Source organism: Perissodus microlepis, chromosome 20 (genome assembly GCF_051167445.1).
Source record: "Perissodus microlepis isolate ML-2025 ecotype Zambia chromosome 20, ASM5116744v1, whole genome shotgun sequence".
Taxonomy (NCBI): Eukaryota; Metazoa; Chordata; class Actinopteri; order Cichliformes; family Cichlidae; genus Perissodus; species Perissodus microlepis.
In genome coordinates, this window is record NC_140480.1 from 33,135,050 (window position 1) to 33,155,459 (window position 20,410).

The 20,410-nt window shown below is 41.7% G+C and overlaps 1 protein-coding gene across 5 annotated transcripts in view; it reads left to right on the forward strand.

Annotated features, from left to right (window-relative positions):
- gripap1 (GRIP1 associated protein 1) overlaps window positions 1-20,410 on the forward strand; it is a 45,689-nt gene that overhangs the window by 11,439 nt on the left and 13,840 nt on the right. For 2 of the 5 annotated variants that reach the window (XM_084916426.1, XM_084916428.1), the window contains exons 13-25: window positions 46-145; window positions 1,693-1,770; window positions 2,625-2,717; window positions 3,576-3,617; window positions 6,290-6,424; window positions 6,558-6,653; window positions 6,755-6,865; window positions 7,140-7,241; window positions 7,380-7,493; window positions 7,733-7,810; window positions 12,931-13,026; window positions 16,560-16,616; window positions 16,846-16,945. In XM_084916426.1, the coding sequence (XP_084772552.1) occupies window positions 46-145; window positions 1,693-1,770; window positions 2,625-2,717; window positions 3,576-3,617; window positions 6,290-6,424; window positions 6,558-6,653; window positions 6,755-6,865; window positions 7,140-7,241; window positions 7,380-7,493; window positions 7,733-7,810; window positions 12,931-13,026; window positions 16,560-16,616; window positions 16,846-16,945 (1,202 nt within the window). The remainder of the gene's footprint in view (window positions 1-45; window positions 146-1,692; window positions 1,771-2,624; window positions 2,718-3,575; window positions 3,618-6,289; window positions 6,425-6,557; window positions 6,654-6,754; window positions 6,866-7,139; window positions 7,242-7,379; window positions 7,494-7,732; window positions 7,811-12,930; window positions 13,027-16,559; window positions 16,617-16,845; window positions 16,946-20,410) is intronic. The other 3 variants (XM_084916427.1, XM_084916430.1, XM_084916429.1) reach the window with 2 other exon arrangements.

Genomic DNA, 20,410 nt, shown 5'->3' on the forward strand with positions numbered 1-20,410 from the left:
CTTGTTATGGAAATGTTGACCTTTTGTGGTTTTGATTCTCTGCAGGACAAAGATCGATGAGATCAACCAAAGAAAAGAAGAAGAGCTGAAGGCCATGAATATCCGTGTCCAGAAACTACAGACGGACCTCATGGCAGCCAATCAGGTTAGATCTCGCTAAGAAATCGCACCAGTCCATTACTATCTACATTCCCCCAGCTCCTCTATGATTCTTTCCCCAGTCAGGGTAATTTCCTACAAGGAAAAATAACCATGTTGGAATTATTTATGTACACCGATAAAAGTTTACAAAAAAACTAAACACAGGAAGTCTTGCTCGATGTTGTGTGGTGTAAGTTTAACCACTGAAAACAAACAAAGCACTTTCTATCTGAAATGAATTTTTTATGTGCAGATTGTTGAAAAATGGGCCGTATCAGCCCATCATCAGTCATCCTCTAGGTGTGATAAACACATAGTCTGTGTTAATACCAGCTCTGGGTACTACAGCCCATAGAGGGCGCTACAGCACATGATAGATGTGTCAAAATATTCCATATTCCTGGTTAAGTGATGACGTTTGAATCCTGCTACCTCGTCCGAGCTCCTACTACATTCATTAAGGCTGTTGTCTGTTTAACATGTTGTGATGTGTTGTATCTTGTTGTCTTTAATATAATCCACCTCTCTGGCTTTTTGTTAGCACCATTCATGTGCAGCACATCTTTAAGCTCAGTTTTTAAAAATGGATGGATGGTAACTGTGCTACATGGGCTCACGGTTTGCCAAACACCAAATAGCTAAGCTCTACAGAAAACTGTCCTTCTGAGGCTAACTAAGAGTTCAGTGGGGACATGAAGCTGAGGAGCAGGAATTGTTCATAACGAGTAATCCAAACCACGCAGCAGCATATTATTGACTAACCTGGTGTTGTGGATGGATCATCACAGATGTTCTCTTGACTGAAGTTTGGTCCTCTTTTAGTGCTTTTTTCCTGTCTTATGATTTCATTTGTCTCTGTCCATCTGGAACCACCACAATAGCTTTTATTAAGGGGGGAAACTTTAATGTTCATCCTCCATCTTGGCTGTGTTAATGTGTTTATATTATCCTAGCTATGGCTCTGTAGCTAGATACCAACTAGCCCAGCTTTAATGACACCACAGATATTGCTGCTGTTTAGTTTTCTTCAGTTATGTCTGAAGTGAAAGCAGAACAATACTTTTGGGTCTTATCTAACAAAGAAAAGAATCAGTGTGCTGCTGAGATAATTACACAGTGATGAAAGTTTGGACTTGTTTAAGAACACACCATGTCGTCATTGTTTGGACTTAAAAATCACAGACTTTGTATCATGAAAAGTAGTTCATGTCTGTGGCTGACGTCTGTTGAACACCTTTGGGTGTTATTGGAGAATCTGACTCAGACTGAATCCGTTGGACACACTGAATAATTAAAACATCCATTAATAAAACATACATGCTGTTTTTCATTTAAACGTGACGTCACATTTTCTGTACGAGTCCAAAAACAAAAAACAAAAAAACTTTTAATTCCAAAGTTTGCACACTTCACATGTCATTGTGAACATAGTGAAAGAGTCTCTTTCTGTTCTGTTTTCTCCTCTGTAACGATCATTTCAGCCTCGTTATGAACTTTGACTTTTTACTTTATAAACTGTAATCATTTGTGTTTGTGTGTTTTCTTGTTCAGACGGTGTCAGAGCTGAGAGAGCAGCTACAGAGCAAAGAGAAGGAACATGAGGTGGCTCTGCACACACTGAAAGACGAGGTAATGCATGCGCGCGCGCGCGCGCGCGCACACACACACACACACACACACACACACACACACACACACACACACACACACACACACACACACACACACACACACACACTGAGTCAGAGATCGTTCCCGGTCTGTGAATCCTGCCACAGACAGGCAGACTTCTGAACATATTTCCATGTCTCAGGCGCAGCAGGAATGCAGTAAAACACACACATATAAAGACATGACGGCGCTCTTATTTAGATATTTGTCCACATCCAAATTCTGCACACACATATTAGAATACAGTTTTCTTTTTCTTTTTTTTTTTTAAATCGAAGAGGATAAGGTTGAGGGAAAAGGGGACAAGGGAGGAAACAGTGTGAAGGTTGTAGGAGTTGGATTAAAGCTGACTGTTTTCGGTTCTTTCACTTCTGTGTGAAGCTGTTTCTCTGCCAAAGTGATATAAATGTTTAAAAAGAATCCGTTTTCACCAAAAACAGGTTTTTAAAATGAAGGAAATGAAATGAGAGATGGTGGGAGGGAGAAAGCTCCTGAATACAGATGATTTTTTCTTAATAAAGTAGAAATATGTTTTGGAATTCACTCTGGTAGTGGAATTTCCTGGTATTTCTCTGTGGGTTTCTGAACTGCTTTATCCTTCTCTAATCCTCGACTCTGTTCTTTCTGTCATCTTTGTCATTTAAAATTTCTTTACCTGTACACTCTCACGTTTGTTTGTGTTCTTTTTGTTTTGTTTATCTCCTATATTGCCTTTGTTTTTCTCACTTTCTTTATTTGCTCTTTACTGGTTTCTTTCCTATCTTATCTTTTCCCCTCTGACGCCCCCTGCTGGTGGTTTGGTGCCACTGCAGGTAGCCAGTCAGAGTGCAGTCAGTCAGGAACAGGTGGACAACATCCTGCAGGAGAACGATGCTCTGAGGACAAACCTAGCCGCTCTAGAACAGGTAATAAACGTTACACAGCATGGAGAGAGTTAACGCCACTAACTTAGTGGCCATGAAACCCGGAGAACCCCTCATAAGCATTACGTCATCTCTGAGCACTAACCCAGCTACTTTTAACATGTAATAAAACTGATGAACATTACCATAACCCTGACAGTACATCATCTCTGTGTACTAGAGAAACTGACAAGAACGTTACACTGACCAATGAGGAAAAAGTCATTAATACCTCAAAAACCATCACGCTGCTACTAATCACACAACGGTTACCTGATCCCAGTTGTTGCTTTAGAAAGAAATGACAAAAATGTGTCAAGTGGAAAAATAAATTCACATTACTGTGATTTTCTGCAGCACCTGGACTTGGACCATGCTAACACAAAGCAAGTAGTTAAAGATCAGAGCCGTGCGAACCAAGCAGCTGAAGCTTTTTTAAAGGTTAAGAAAAATCTACAAAATATTAGCATCTTACAAAAAAGAGGAAATTTTGCTTATTAGAATAAACTGCTGTTACAAGAATTACTTGTAAATGACTTGTTCCATATATGTATATGTGTATATGTATAATATGGAACACTGGATCAGGCTGTGTTAATGCAAAGAAAACCGTGTCATGCTCCGAGCATTCAGCTTCAGCTGTTTAATAGCTTCATTTACTGGTTACAGGTTAAAGACAGACAGCCCAATCAAAAAGAAGTTTAATGATTTATGTAATTCTGACCTCAAAACGTTGGTTTGAACCACTTACTGTTTTTTGTAATTGATGTCATTTCACGTGAGCTTTTGTAAATCTGACCCTGAACAGGATCATCCAGAACACTTTACTCACACACTATCAAACTGTAACTCACCTTGTAGGAGAACAGTGCTCTGGGGACTGATCTGTGCACGCTTGACCAGGTATTTATATCTTAGACTAGAGTAGAGCCCTCATCTAGGACCCTAACCTTAGCTTGGTTTTCTGGACTAATGTGAATCTTGAAAACTAAACTACATACTGCTGCACCGAGTGCTAACAACAGAACACTTTAGAGAGGCTTAAATTAAATCTTTTGTGCAAGTGTAAAATTCAAAGCGCTTGCAGGAAACTAGATGATAGATCTGTGAGGGCTGCCCTACTAATGATGGTAGGTGCAGTTAATCTAGACTAGCTTTTTTAGAGAGAGTATCTAGAACCTGTTTGTTATTGTAGCAGCTGTCTTTAATGTCAGTGTGGAACACGTGTTGCAGGAGAACAGTGCTCTGAGGACTAATCTGTGCGCTCTTGAACAGGTAATTATTTCCTGACCTAGACTCCTCATGTAGAGTTTAGCATTAGATTGAGGTCCTGAAATGAACTTTGATTCCTAGAATCTTTTCTAGAGGCGTTTTTTAAGATTAATCCCCTTAAAAATAAAGTAACATGACTGTGTATGCTGAGTAGAATGTGTTGATGTCCTGAACCAGAAGCCTAAGTAGAGAGTGACTGGTTACGGTGACTGAGATTAGTTGGTTAGAGCTCCTCAAAGTAATCATGATGATCAATTTTTCCTGCTTTCCAGCAGGTTCCTGCTTTAATTCTGATTTATGTAATGAAAATGTTGATGCTGGAGGAGGTCAGTAACCTCAGCTGTAGCTCATTAGGGTTCACATCCATGGTCCATGTTGCTTTCTTTGTTTGTGTCTAGCAAGATATATATTTGATGAAATGTACGACCTTTGGCCTGAATTAGATCTGTTCGTGTTGTTCTTTGTCGTCATTCTGAAACACTTTATTTTGGAAAATGAATCAGGAACCAACTGTGTTATATGTTAGGTTTTCAGGTTACTTGGAGGGCAACATCTTCACCTTTTGATGTCTTAAATGCTTTTTAGAAAGAAAAACTCTAAATAGTGTTTGATTTTTCAGTCAGAATTTTTCCACCCAAATCCCAAGACTTGGAGAAATACTTTTTCAAAGTAAAAGCTGCATATTCTGATGGCATACTGTTGGGCCTCAGAGGTAAAGATTAGGCCTTTTGCCATTGTCAATGACATAGACCTCACCGGATTATTCATATCAATACAAAATTTTTACTTTAAAGTATAATTTGTGTCCTGTGACTCTTGTTTGTGTCATCATAAACTAAAGAAAAGGTCTCGTGATCATCATTCGTGTTTACGTTGGCACTTTTCGTCACGTCCATAAGAAACTGCAGGACTGAGTTGGTGCACTTGTTGTTCATAAACGGGTAACAAGTTGAAAATAGTTGAGCTTTAAAAAATCGCTGCACTCCTCAGTGTCACCACTTTAACTAAAAAAAAAAAAAAAGAAGGGGCGGGATTTATGATGTCCGTACCGTCAGTGAACAAACACTGTCGCTGACGACAGTCTTGAACACTGACGAGCATGGTTTCATGACCCAGCAACAGTTAAAGTGCTCTGATGTTCCACGTTAGCCTCAAACTGGAAGATTGATTTAGAACGGAAAATTGCAAAAAACAGTTAAGACGGTGAAATCATTAAGTCCAATACAAAACGCACTGTAGGATTAAATAAGTTCTTAAATTTAGAAACCTGGACTCAGGAGACGCTCCAAATGCTTCATCCTCTGTTCTCAGGCGAAACAATTCATTTGCTGACTTACACAAATCTTTGTGTGGTCTGTAAAGCCAAAGTATACATTTACACTCTGCTTTTTTCTCACTTAAAGTCACTGTGCTGTAATTTTATTGAAAGTACCAAAAACATTTTTCTCCCAGGAACTTTTGTCATGGTAATAAAATGTTTTTTGTGTTTCCTCTGAGACCCCCCCCCCCCCCCCCCCACACACACACACACACGCACACGCAAAACGGCTTAAATGGCTGAAAGCTACTTTTCAGTGATGTTCACACAAAACCTGGCCGTGTGGAGCTGTGCTGCTTTAGAACATGAGAGCATGACTGCTGTCAAAGAAACTGGAAATTAAAATGTATTTATCAGATTCACTGCTTTGGGTCTTACTAATGCGGCTAGTTCGCTCTCTGAACAATGGACTGGACAATGTTATGTTTAAAAAACTGAAATGAATGTTTTGAAATACCTTACAGTGAGCAAACAGATTTTTGGAAATCACCACAAGTTTAATCAGAATTAGTGGCTGAAAATTGCAGCTAGGCTGCTACCAATCAGAAGTGTGCAGTGGCACAAACTCTAGAGTCTGCTTAGACAGCCATCACCGTGGTGGCTCCAAAGGGTGTAATCCTACAGCCTGAAGGGATATAAAAGAGGGTCAGCTGATGTGGGTGGCCTATAGAGATGGACCTCCGACATGGATCTATATGTAGATAAATGATCTGTGTGTGGGGGTTCATGCCATTGTTATACCTAAAAGGCCAAATGATTTAATCCTACAACTTACATCTTATTTAACCTGTGGTACTGTTCTCTGCTTCATCTTAATCATCTGTCGTCGTCATTCTTTTCTATCTAATATTTTCTGGCAGTTGTTATCTGTCCAGGACATTCTTGTACATGTACGTGTTTAAGTTGGACAGGTACTGCAAAGAGTTGTTCAGGAATAAAAGTGAACACTGTAAAGAGAAATAAAGTGTTTGAAATGTGTTTGTAGATCCAGACGGTGAAGACGCAGGAAATGAACCTGTTGCGAGAGCAGCAGGAGGCGCTGACGGGCGAACTGCAGCAGAGACGAACTGAACAGGAGAATCTGCTGGCTCAGAGGGACGACCTCAACTCCCAGCTGCAGGTAGATTAAACCAGTAAAGTCAGTGGTTTGTTTAACCTTTGGGTTTTATCGCAGCTCGTTCTGCCGATATAAACGACTCTCCAGCTGTTTGTTTACACGTGGCTTTCTGCTTCTCTCGCTTTACGTCCTTCAGGAGTCGAGTTTTGCCAACAGGAAGTTGTTGGAGCAGTTAACCGAAGAAGGACAAGAGAAGGATAGACTGCTGAGAGAGCTGGACGAGGCTAAGAAGGTACACACATAAACAACAACAACACACAGAGTGCCACATGGTGTCTGTACACAAACCAGCTGAACCAGTAAACACACTTACACCTGTTTGTGTGTGAGCAGACAGCAGAGAAGAGGAAGGCCATGCTGGATGAGATGGCCATGCAGCTGAACCAGGAAAAGTCTGACCACAAGGAGGCGCTGTCAGACCTCAAACTGCAGCACGAGAAAGAGGCGAGTGTTCATGGATCTGCTGCTTTTAATGGCTTTTATCCATCACAGTTTTCTTCTTTGTTTGGTTTCTCTACATGTCTATATAGTTTCTTTGCTTTGAATTATCGCTAATCTGTTTTCATCTGTTTTTGTTTGTGTGGTTTTTAGTTTTTAAAACGTGCAAAAATAAAGAAAAGCCACAAATTTTCATCAGATTTAGTGAATCCTTTTTGCGTTTGTCTCTTCTCTGTATTGCCTGACTCATTTTCTTCTTCTGTCTCCTCCTCTCTTTCAGGTTCTTGCAGTCAGGGCTCGATACGAGAAGGAGCTCAGAGGACTTCATGAAGACAAGAATCGCTGTGAGGAAGAAATCCGACAGCAGCTTAGAGATGAAAAGGTAAAGAGGCACACAGGAGGTGAAAGTGGGTAAGGAGACAAAAGAAAACTCCTGATGTGTGTCTTCCAGATGTCTCGTATAACACGAGCAGCAGAGTCGTTATCGCACAAGTTCACGATATGCTTTGTGAGTTTTCAGGCTCGGACGAAGGAGCTGGAGGGTTTACAGCCCCAAGTGGAGGAGCTGCTGAGTCAGGTCCAGTCCATGGAGGGAGCCAAAGGATGGTTCGAGAGACGGCTCAAAGAGGCTGAGGTCAGTATCTGCTGAGTGCTGGCTGGTCACCCTATAAACCAGCGGTACTTTTCCACCAATTCGTCCTCCAAATCCTCCGTAGTTTAAAGGTCAAGTTCGCACATTTGCATCATTATTTTAAACTGAAAATGCCAACATTTACTGTTTTTAGCTTCTCGGCTGAGCAGATTCTGAGTTCTTTTGATTCCAAGTGTTCCTCTGTGACTGACTGTACTTTATCTGTCTGTTGATGCGAGCAGGAGAATATAGAGAAGAACAATCTGCAACATCAGGAGGAAATCGAGCAGCTGTGGAAAGAACACAAACTTCAGCTGGAGGTACACACACACACACACACACACACACACACACACTTTCATTTCGTTTTATTTAATCAGGTACAGGTGTCACTGAGAAGAGTAATGTATTTTCTGTGAGTACAGAATGAAAGCCGGTGTTATAAGAACAAAAGCAGACAACAGACGATGACTGTCACACTTGATGAGATTACACACATTAAAGCGAGCACAGAAACATTGATTAACAGATCCTGTAGAAGTGACTTAAACTCAGCAGCAGTAATCAGCTCTGACAGTTTCACCTCCGTCTCTACGTCGCCTCAGGAAAAAGATGCTGAAAAGATGCCGAGACTGTCTTCACTCAAAGAAGCGACATCTATAAAATGTTATGTTCAGCACAGTTGAGGAAGATCATCTTGGGGTGGAATTACAAACATGTATAAAAGTCACTCGATTGAAATGACGGACAAGAAAAGCTCCTTATATCCAACCGTCACACCATTGACAGGCGTTAGGTCACTTTTCAGGCACTGTGTCAGTTTTTCTGTTTATCATCAGTAAACTGTGTTCCATCATAACCCACTGCATAACCGTTTCTTTGCATAATATTACGTTTCCTCCTGTAGCCTGTCTGGTAGAATAATCATGTCTCTCTAAACTCCAAATGGAGGATTTGTAACAAGAAAAGTTGAGCTGTGTTTAACATTTTGCTCCATTTGCATTTATTTTATCTAATCAGTTGAACTCCTCGACTAAACTGCTGAGCAGTAATGTGGATGAGATGATATCAAACCCAAACTGCCTGTTGCTCAATTCTGCACACCTGTGAACTATAAAAATACAATTTCCCATCTTAGTAGTTATTATGGATATTTTCTTCTAGGAGACATTGTGCTATTTATCCCAGCGTGTTGGTCTCACGGACCCAGAATACACACACCATGTATGCAACGGTTTTAAACTGGATTCCTGTGTGCATACGTGCAGTGATTGGCCTCCTGCATTAGTGCACAGCCCGTAGTAAGACAGTCGCTTCAAAAACCTGCTGTTCAGTTACAGAGATCTGACGGGCTTCAGAGGTTTGAAATGCAGACACAACTGCAGAGCCGGGCTCAGCTAAACCTGCTCTCTGAGACACACAGCAACCGTGCAATGATTTGTGTGATTGCTTCCCAGCATGCACTGGGACAGAGGATTTATCATAATTTTTCATGTGTTAGTGTGCTCTGTAGTGTTTCCACAAGTGATGTTTTCCACTGTGATGTTTTTTGGTCCCCATGACTGCATGAAACATTGATAATCTGGTGAGACATATGCAGTTTAATTAATGACTCGTGCTAATCAGCACACATTTAATTTGTCAGAGAATCAGTTACATTTCTGTGCAGAATGAGATGAAATGATACAGAATCACTTTAGTTCAGTCTTATTTATATAGTAAAGCTCCAATTCACAACAGCAGTCATGTCAAGGTGCTTTAGTTAGATTAAGAAGCCTGAACTCCAATATAGGAGAGAAGACCCCATCAGTCAGACCAACCTCTATGAGCAAGCCCCTGGGAAGGAAGAACTCCCCAGCAGAACCAGGCTCAGAGGTGGGCAGCCATGTACTATGATCAGTCAAGCGGTGAGGGGGGAAAACAGGAACAAAAGGGATAGAAAGCTGAGAACAAAATATAAACTACAGGAGAGAAAAGGCACAAGATAAGGGCTTGCAGTAGTGGGATATAATATCCATGGAGAGTGGATGTGGAGAAAAGTGCTAAGTGTTTCTTGGGCCATGAGCATGACTAAGGGATGGTTGAGGGTCAGCTGATCCAGCCCTACCTAAAAGTTTTATCGAAAAGGAAAGTTTGAAGCCTGTTTCTGAAAAGTCGACAGAATGTCGTCTCCCAAATCTACAGGAACAACTGAAGGCTCTGCCTCCATCCACAGAGCACAGGCAAGGCTGCAGTCTGAGAGCGATGTGATGTGAGATGGTGGCGCTTGATCATTCATGACTTTGTATGTGAGAAGAAGTATTGTAAATTAAATTCTGGATCTAACAGGAAGCCAATAAAGATGAGCTAATGCAGGAGAAATATGATCTCTCTTTCTGGTTCCTGTCAGTACTCAGACTGTGGCCTTTCTGATCAACTGAAATCTTTCAGGGAGCTTTAGAAAGGCCTGCTGATAAGAATTGTAGTATTTCAGCCTAGAAAAATCAAATGCATAGACTATTTTTTCAGTAATTGTGACCTCTTAACAGTTGCACCTTTGAAGCTTCTACAGAGGCTTGAAATCATTTCTGAATGTTAAACTGCAGCTCAGGTGAAGACGGAGCATCCGTGTCCAGGACAAGACGTTTCAGAAGGCGCCTCTATAAATATCAACACTTGTGTGCGTGTGTGTAGACAGGCACACAGTGCGTGTAGGCATGTACGTTTGTGTGTGCGCTCTAATTGAAAATGTTTCTAATTAAAGCGTAGTTGTCTCCATGGTAACTTGGAGAGGTTAAGCTGTGTTAACAGCCGATCAGAGTGGAGGCGGCTCATGTGAACGCTGACAGTCTGCTGCAGACACCCTGAACGCTTCACGCCATCTGTCAGCAGGACGGAGTTCAGCTTGTTGTTCAGCGCCGTGATTCTTGTTTCCACACTGACCCGTCGTCGTCGTGCACTCACAGCACAAAGACGAGGCTTTGTTTACAGCGTGTGACGAGTGGATACCGCTCGACGCGGTGGTGTTTGTTTCCAGTCTTGAAGCTGATTGATTTTGTTTGCAGTGTTTACAGACATCTCTGTTGTGAAACAAGGATGGATGGAGGACGCTTTTTGGGCCGCGCTGCTGTCATTGGTCACTGTGACACACTGTCAATATTAAGAAGCACTGGATTAGCTCTGTCAACAATGTTTTTAGAAGAGTTTTGTAAATGAAATGGCTCCACTAAACAGACAAAAGATGCTGAGATTGTTAAACATTGCAGATGTTTGTTGTTATTGATGTAAGGTGATGTGATGGGCTGCCAGGCTGCGTACAAGTTCAAATAATCCAAACGTAAACCATAAACACTAAATGTAATTTGCAGCTAAAACAAAGACTGAAAGGAGAGCGCTTGCAACCTGCTCTGATTCCTGCAGTGGATATAAACACACTTAGTGTATGTATAGAACTCCACAAAGACTAACTGAAAGGAGTAAAGACCCAAATATTAACACAGTCTGATTGTGGCTACAGCTCCATATGTGGTTACCACTAGAGTCTCATAACCAACAATAATTCTCATTACTGATGAGCGTAATTATTGGTTATCAGTAACGAGCCCTTCAGCAGATTAGATGACCACGATGATCGTGTATACGTCTGTGAGAAAGTCTCTCCTCAGAGACCTGCTGCACTGATTAGTTTGTCTGCGTGTGTGTTTTATCTGCTGGATAACAGCCTGGTACTGAAACCAGAGTGAGGAAACTTAATAGGAAAAGTTAATTAATGATGGAAGAAGTCTAATTAGAGGGCAGGTCAGGTCCCGGGCAGGTGTTCCACGTGTCGGGGGTTTGAGTTTCAGCCGTCACATGTCGTTTCCTGTCTTCGTTCCTGAACATCAACGCTAAGGTTTGTTAAACCGAACGTTAAATGGCAAATTAAAAATAATCAGTTCACCCTGTTCTCTCCAGTTACATTTTTTCTGATTTTATAAATTATATCTAAAGTGTAAAGTAAAGTGTGTGTGTATGTCCCCATAGGGAAATAGTTCCTCTGCATTTAACCCATTCACCCAGTGAAGCAGTGGGCAGCCACCAGTGCAGCGCCCGGGGAGCAGTGTGTAAGGACGTTACCTTGCTCAGGGGTACCTCAGGGTAGCCGTTCAGTGGAGTCGAACCCCCGACCTTCCGATCATGGGGCCACCACTCTACCTACTGAGCTATCCCTGCCCCCATCTTGTAATATGTTCACCTGATGCACACAGTTATAATAAAAAAAAGATAGTTTGGAAGAAATTAAGTCAAAATTATAGAGGCTGGAGAAGAAGGTATTTAAATGCAAGTCTTATCTCTTATTCCACAACACTTAATCCTGGAATTCAGGTGTTTTAATTCCCATTGCTACAGATGTGTAAAATCAAACACTTAGCTATGAAGTCTGCTTTCTTTTGTAAAAGAATGAGTCACTCTTAAGATCCTGCTGAATTTAGGTGTGGTACCGTAACAGGATGCCACTGTTGCAAAACAGTTTGTGAAGTTTCTTCAGTCCCAGATGTTCCACGATCAGCTGTCAGTGGTGTTATTTCAAAAGTGGCCGACCGCAGAAAGCTACCAAGGGGAGCCATCAACCAAAATGATGAAGAGTCTCCAGCGCCCTGCTGACTCAGTAGCTGCAGAGCTCCAAGCCTCCTCTGGCTTTAACATCAGCACAAAAGCTTTGCACTGGGAGCTTCATGCCAAAGGTCTCTGTGGTCGAGCAGCTCCTTCAGGTGTAATGTGTAGGTGGCTCAGGGTTTTTGTCCACATGCTGTACTTCTTGTAAATTTCTGTATTTGAGAAACTGTTTCCAATCTTCCAAAATAACTAATGCGATTAAATAGAGTATGAAAAACTGTGTCAGTGCCCTTATGTCTAAAACATCTGTGTGCCGCAATGAAGAGGGAACAGCTGGCTGGCAGGTCATCAATGGCACATTTTTATTTACAGTAGCATCCTGTAAGAAAGCAAAGAATAAACAAGTTTTCTTACAAAATGAGTTTAAAATCTGCAGTTTAGAGTTTTTATTATTATTTGTGATTTTTTTTTTTTAAATAAATAATGTAGTACATCTCAGTAAAGTCTCAGAGCTTCTCTCCCACCACGTGGTGAGCTGTTGATTGAGGTGTAAGACGTTACAGGGAATTAACAGACTCTTGTTTTCCCCCAGAATGACATTTCCCCCTCCCTCTGTCAGGTGAGCGGCTACAGCCTGCAGATGTTTTTAATGTAGATTTTAGTCAAATTAATTAGCGGCAGAAGATTAGAAGGGAATTAAAAGCAGTTTCCTTTTTCAAATTAATCTCTGTGTCAGATGGATTAAGAGCATGGGGGCATCGCTGGAGGTGCAAATGTAGCTCGTTTAAATGTTTTTCGCCGCATTTCTCCTCCAAATGTTTGAGCTGCTGAACGAAATCCTGATGTGTCTCTTTGTGTCCTGCAGGCGAAGCAGTCAGAGATGGAGAAACTGAAGCAGCAGCTGGTGGAGGTGGAGAAGCAGAGGGAGGAACACGGGGACACCATCGGGAAACTCAAACAGGTAATAGCTTTGTGTCAGAGCTGATATATCTCGTTCCTCCAGTGTCCAAAGACTGCAAACTTTAATTCAGACCCACTCACACGGTTCTGTCTACGAGACCAAATATGGTTTAATACGCCGCTGTAAATAGTCCCTTATAGTCCTTTTCCTACTGTTTATAATGATAGAACAGAGAGCAGCTTTTAGGAGCTTTATAAAAATGGAACTACATTTGTGATTTTTAGTTTTTTGTAAATAAAGGTTGATGTTTACAGCATGAACCAGCGGGCTGAGACCATACACTGTATGTACAAGATGGACATAAACAGACACAAATACCTGCTGTTTCATATGCAAGTAAAATGCTATGAGAAACAAAAATAACAGAAATTAATACTCGTAAATTCAAATTGATAATTAATTTGTTTTTTAATTTGTCAGAAGCAGGTAGCACGGTGGGATGGTGATTAGCACTGGTCCCTTTGGGTTCTCCAGCTTCCTCTCGCAGTCCAAAGAGGTGCAGTTAGATGAAGTGGTGGTTCTAAACGGCCGATAGGTGTGAATGTGAGTGTGAGTGGTTGGCTGGTGCCCGCAGCTTCCCGTTAAGGAGCGCTGGCCATCTTCAACCAAAACACAAATTTAATTAACTTGTAATGAGACACAGGAGTAGGGCTGCGTATCGTCACTGATTTCTAGAATTGATTTGATTCCGATTCACAAGGTTCACAAGGTTCAATTCAATCCATTATTATTATTATTATTATTATTATTATTATTCAATTCGATTTGAATCGGGGAAGTTTTGCCTCAGACAGTCAGAAATATTAGAATTCAGATCATGCATCAGTACATTTCCATATTTTTATATTTATAAAAAGAAAGCTGACACTTGTGAGACTTTATCCAAGGTGTGAGCATCACAGCAGAGGCCTTTGTGTCAAAGTAGCTACGGATAAAACACAGAAAAACATGAAGGAGATTTTCCTGGCCTGGGATTTTATACAAATATTCTGCAGTACATCAAAAACGAAAGAAAACCATTAATCAACACATGAACATTACCTGATGCTGCTGAAGTGAAGCAGAGCAAAGTTACAGAGGTTTTATTGGAGACACAGCTGAGAGTTTTGCAATTTTGCACAACTGTAAAAAGTTTACATTTGTTCAGCAGCCTGTTGAACGGCAGAAATGAGGTTTTATTTTCGGAAGTAAGTAAAAGGAAAAAAAAAAAACAGCAGCTTACAGCGCTGTAAACAACGGTAGATTTGTGCGTAACAAGCAAGCGAATAATGCAGAAAACAGATTTTTAGACGGGAAACTGTTCTTGAAGTACAGAGAGAGAGAGAGAGAGAGAGAGAGCTGTGCATGAAGTGTGATTTTATCCTGGTGGAAGCAAAACAGTAAAAGTCAGAGTGAATTCATGACGATGTTTATGTGAAGCGAAGTTTGGATCTTCTTTTGCTGCTGGTTCGGTCAATGTTGTTTGGAGGGAGACAAAAACCTGCAGCTTTTGAATCTAGAGCAAAAAGGGCGTAAACACAAAGCTCGACCCGCCGAAACATCAGAGTCAGCGAGCTGTCGGCTTTCAGCCCCGACCGTGTCCGTGCCGTCGGGGGAGAAAGTCACAGCTCGCTGATTCTGATCCGTCGGCGAGTCGAGCTTTGTGTTTACGTCTTTGTGCAGAATCCGTGTTCCTGCTCTCAGTTACTGTTTTAGCTGTTTGGTGGTTGTTGGAATTTTGTGAGGTTTAACCTGAGGGCAAAATAAATTTATATTAAAAAATCGATTCAGGATTTTAATGAATCAATATCACGTTATCCAAGCCAGAATTGATTTTAATCGATAAATCGATTATCAAAACCCACCCCTACACAGGAGCTGTCAATCATTAGTCTCTGCCCCGCCCCTCCCCCTTCTTACGCGCTCCATACACTTCTTAATAAATGACAAAGAATTTTACAATAAGAAATTAATAATACACAAATACATTTATTTATTTATTTATTTCTAGCCATTCGAATGCTCTTTAAATCATTGTAACTCCGGTAACCTTTGTGCTAGAGACAAAATTCCAAGGTGAGCTTTTCAGGGATCACAAAGCATTCACAACGTACTGCCGTCTGAACACGGGCAGAAAAATCAGTTCTGCCTAGACTTTAGTAGGTACGCTTAACGTTAGCGCTACTGCTCATCTTCTTTGAGCTAGAGAGAAAATTCAGAATTCTAAAACAAGTCTATCTTGGATCTTGGATACTTGGATGATAAAGGGTGAAACACTTCTACAAGAACAAAGCAAAGAACATGATAAAAAGAAACAATAATGAGGAGACAAAACGGGATCGAAAACATGGCCACACACCAAAGATTCACAAAAGCCTTTTAAAAGAGAAAATTTAAAGAAGAGATTTAAAAGAGTATTTTGGTGTGAAGGGGCAGACTGTTCCACAGTTTAGGAGTCCTAATGGAAAAAGCCCGATCACCTTTACTAGGATTTCTCCCAGCAGAGCTGAAGTGGTCTGCAGCACTGCAGCAAAGCTTTGAGCAGGTCCTCTGAAAGGTCTTTACATGGTTGATGCAGCAGCCCACGCTAGAGATAAAAGGAGACGGTCCCTTTGAGGCCGAGGTTTTTAACCTTTACAAATGTGTCACTTTGAACCCAGGAACTGTGGACCTGTTTAAAAAGCACCAAAATCTGTTTACTCTTCTCTTTGTTTATTCACCCAGCTTATGTGTTTTAGTGTCTGCCTTTAGCGTCAGCCTCCCTTTATGCTGTGTGGAGGTGCGAGCGTCTGTTTAATAATAATAATGGACTGGATTTATATAGCGCTTTTCAAGGCACCCAAAGCGCTTTACAATGCCACTATTCATTCACTCTCACATTCACACACTGGTGGAGGCAAGACTGACAGAAGCGAGGCTGCCATATCGCGCCATCGGCCCCTCTGGCCAACACCAGTAGGCAGTAGGGTAAAGTGTCTTGCCCAAGGACACAACGACCAGGACAGAGAGCCTGGAGACCGAACCGGCGACCTTCTGGTTACAGATGCGCTTCCCAACCCCCTGAGCCACGGTCGCCCCTAGCAAGCAGTTTAGCTTGGTGTTTGCACGATGCTCTGCAGATCACAGCCCAGAATTTGTGGGCCAAAATTTGTTAAGGAACCAAAATAATTTGCTGATCAGATTTAAAATCAGCTACAGGCTCAATATGGCTTGCTTTCATTTTGACATGGTTCTGGCTGGTGTCTGTGTTTTTGCTGGTTTGGGGTTTTCGTGTTTAATAATTTCATCAATCTGCTCGTGACTGCAGATGAAAATGTCCATTTTAAGCTAGATCTGGCACGTTTATAGTATGGACCCAGGTGTTCATGTTTGGTATTGTGCACTTTTTTTAAATAGTATAAAATGCCCTGAAAAAGTCAGAAAATATAATGTCTGACAAACAGAAGCAGTAAATTCTCAGTTCAGGAAATGTTTCTGGCGTTTTTACTTTGGAAATGAACTAGAACGATCAGAGTAACTGACAGTGATGTCTCTGACCTGCTTTCTTTGTTTAGGAGATAAAGGACACTGTGGACGGTCAGAGGATTCTTGAGAAGAAGGGAAGCGCAGCGGTAAGTTTACTGTTTATCTGACTGATGCTGCCAGAGACAAAGAGACGGATGGACTGTGTGAGCGACGGACGCAGACCGATGAACCGATACTGCAAGACGAGAATCTGAATAGCAATGAGAAAGAAAAAAATATTTAGCAGAGTAATTTGAGAGCAGTGGTGCATGGAAAATAATAATTAGAAAATAAACCTGTGTGTGTGTGTGTGTGTGTGTGTGTGTGTGTGTGTAGCTGAAGGATTTGAAGCGGCAGCTGCAGCTGGAGAGGAAGCGAGCAGACAAACTGCAGGAGAGGCTCCAGGAGATTCTGACCAACAGCAAAACCAGGACAGGTACTGTACACACCCCGAACTGTGATGCTGTCCTCACGTCTGCATGCCCCTATGTTTAGTTAAATGCTGGTATTGTCTGTTCATCCTTCAGTCCTACTGACGCAACATCGGCTTCAGAGTCTGAAAATCTTTAATCTGTTTCCTCTCATTCGGTGAGATGATCAATTTTCCCATCAGGATTTACAAAACCAGAAAGAAGCCCCACCTATTTGCTCTGGTAGTTACTGTTAGCAGGGCAACCAATTAGAGGAAAACTGGCTTAAACAGTGTGACGGGGAGGCTGTGGCTCAGGAAGTAGAACAGGTCATCTGTTAATCGTAAGGTTGGTGGTTCTCTCCATGGCTGCTCTGATCTGCGTGCCAAAGATACTGTAGTTGCTGAGTTGCTCCTGATGCATTTGTTGGAGTGTGGAAGTTAAATAGAAAGGCCTTGGATATAGAAAAATGATATATGAATGTGTGTGAATGGGTGAATGAGACATGTTGTATAAAGCTTTGTGCCTAGTATAAATGTGCTATACAAGAGCCAGTCCACCTGCAACCATGCAAGGGAGAGAGTGCAAGCTCCACACGGAAAGACCGAAGGTGGCTGTGGATTTGAGTCCAGGAGCATCTCGCTGACAGTGAGGTGACCGTGCTAACCAGTGTGCTCCTGTGCTGCCTTGTAGTACACTTTAAAAGTAAAACTATGGAGCTTGATATGAGCGTACATTTTTTTTTGTTGTTCATAGCACTGCTGTCTATCGTTACCGATTCTCTTTCATGTGCACATTATGCTCAGAATCGTCCTTTTTCACAGAACAGATGTTAAGTAAGCAGCCCGTAGTTTTAAAAGGTGAGTCTTCTGTGGAGTAACACATGTACATTACATGGAGACTTTTACATTATTGTATGCCTCCAGGCTCAGGATGTTTTGAAAGGAAAAAACTGCCCCCTTGGTGTAAATAAGGTTTTTGATGACGATTTGATAAATTCTAATAATAGCTTTTTAAAAATGAGTCTACGTAGGTTTGTCCTGATTTATGCCTCTAATTGTTAAAAGCGTTCCAGTAAAAAAACTAAAAGTCATCACAGAGATGCCTCAGGACACAATGTACAAGATTATGCTGATGTCTGCTGATAACGTCTGCTGCTGACGAAACATTCACAAACACAGGGTATATGAGAAGCATGAAACATGTTGACACCATACCTGAAGTCATGTCACAGTTATTAGGTGTCGTTTCAGTAACAGTGGTCCAAGCTTTTGCTCGATGATACACTTGTCACAATCATGCCTCCAACCAATGAGCCAAGAGCCTTGTGCTCATGCAGCACAAGTTCATCCATGATCATCAGCATCTGTGCAGGAGGCCACAGAGATCAGTACTGGAGGCTGGAGCCCTGGATGGCAATCAGTCGGTGTCTAAAGCAGGCGACCCACTTATCCTGGAAGAGCTGGGCATTTTAAAACCACTTTCATGTCCTGTAAAACACCTGGTGTGATGTGCTCTGGATGGGAAACTCTGTTCCTCTCTCGAGTAATCTGTAGACATTAGCACTGCATGTTTCTGCAGGTTATCGATTGCTGCACACTTAGAGCTCCATAAAGCTGAACCTGACGGGACTCTGAAACTTAGAGGTAGAGGACGTAAATCCCCGAACAGGATGGTGCTCCCATTTAAATACTCCAGGAAGGAGAGACAGCAGTTTTGGGGCTGTGTGTGTGTGTGTGTGTGTGTGTGTGTGTGTGTGTGTGTGTGTGTGTGTGTGTGTGTGTGAGGCCAAGATGTGATTGTAACGTGACCAGTCCGATAATAAGCGGCAAGCTAGCCCTGCGTCAGGAGGTTCTGGCTCAGTCCGGAGCCTCCTGCTTAATATTTAATGGAGCGCTCTGGTTCCCAGAGCTGAGCTGGACACACTGGCGTCTGCTGGCAAAACACAAGCAAATACACACACAACCAAAACATTTCTTGCCCACACCTGCATCAAATGGAATTTTGAAAGTTTTAACTTTTTCCACTTAATATTATTTAAATGTTATTCTTTTATTGCATATTTTCTTATTCCCTGGTGCTTATTTAGCAGACTGTCTGTTGTCTCTCTCTCTCTCACACACACACACACACACACACACACACACACACACACACACACACACACACACACACACACTCTCAGTTGGAGCGGTGCAGGGTAGTTCTGAGCTTCATGTATAATCTATGAGCAGTGCTGAATGTTTAAAAGCCTCTTCTGCACAAACCTGAGAATCAGACATTTTAAAGTAGCCTACTTATCCATCTCTCCCAGTACCTGCCTTATAGGGACGTCCCAGTGCCTTAAAGGGGCAGTTTGTCGTTTTAACAGGACAGCGTGCTGCTTTAAAAGTGACAGTCCACGGTCTTAATGGTAAAGTGGGATGTCTTATAGAAACAGTTCATTGCCATGGACAATAAAGGGACAGCCTGAAGGGTCGGCCAGTTGCCTTAAAAGGACATCCTTAAAGGAGTGACTTTGTCCTTTAAAGGGACAGTTCTCTCACTGCTGTCTTACTTGGACAACTTGCTGCTTTAAAAACCCAGTTTTACTGCCGTAAACAGACAGCTTACTACCTCAAAGTAACAATCATACTCTTACAGGAACAGCCCACATTTAAATGGGCAGCTTACTGCCTTAAAGGGCTGTTTGCATTCCTACAGAAACGGCTTGCTGCTTTAAAAGGATGTCCACATTTTTTTTTAAAGATTGTTTGACAGTCCAGCAGCTTAACAGGGCAGTTTGCTTGCTGCTTGCTTGCTGTTATTGCTCTGAAAGCAATAACAGCCTTTATTGCCATAAATAGGTCTTATATGAACAGGAGGCTTTAAAATGATGTTCATATACTAAAAGGAATAGTCTTGGTCTTTAAATGGACTGTCCACATGCTTAACATGGTGGTCCAGTATCTTACAGAAACACTGTGGTGTTTTTAAAGACAGTTTTCTGCCATAAACAGCAACTTGCCACTTTCAAACAACAGTCATAGTCTTAAAGGGGCAGTGTATGTTTTAATAGACAACTTATTGCCTTTAAGGGATGTTTGCAATCCTAAAGAGACGGCTTTCTGCTTTCAAAGAACGTATGCCCTCTTAAAAGGTATATTCACCAATCCACTGCTTAAAGGGATCATTTATTGCCATAAATAGACCTTATGTTACTGCTGTGCTTTGAACAGTGTCCTGCTTTAAGCACACTGAAGAAGAAAAGAATCAAGATGTTGCAATGCTCCAGTCCATGTCCAGACCTCAGCCGGATTATAATGCTCTGTCAGGACCTTAAGACAGTTGTGCGTACATGAACGCCCACAAACCTCAATGAACTGAAGCAATGTTGAGTGGGCCAAAATTCTTCCCCAGTGATGTGAGAGACTTATGAAGTCATATAGATGCTGCTAAAAGTGTTTCTACGAGCTACTGAAACATGGAGTGTTCTTAATTTCTCACAGGAC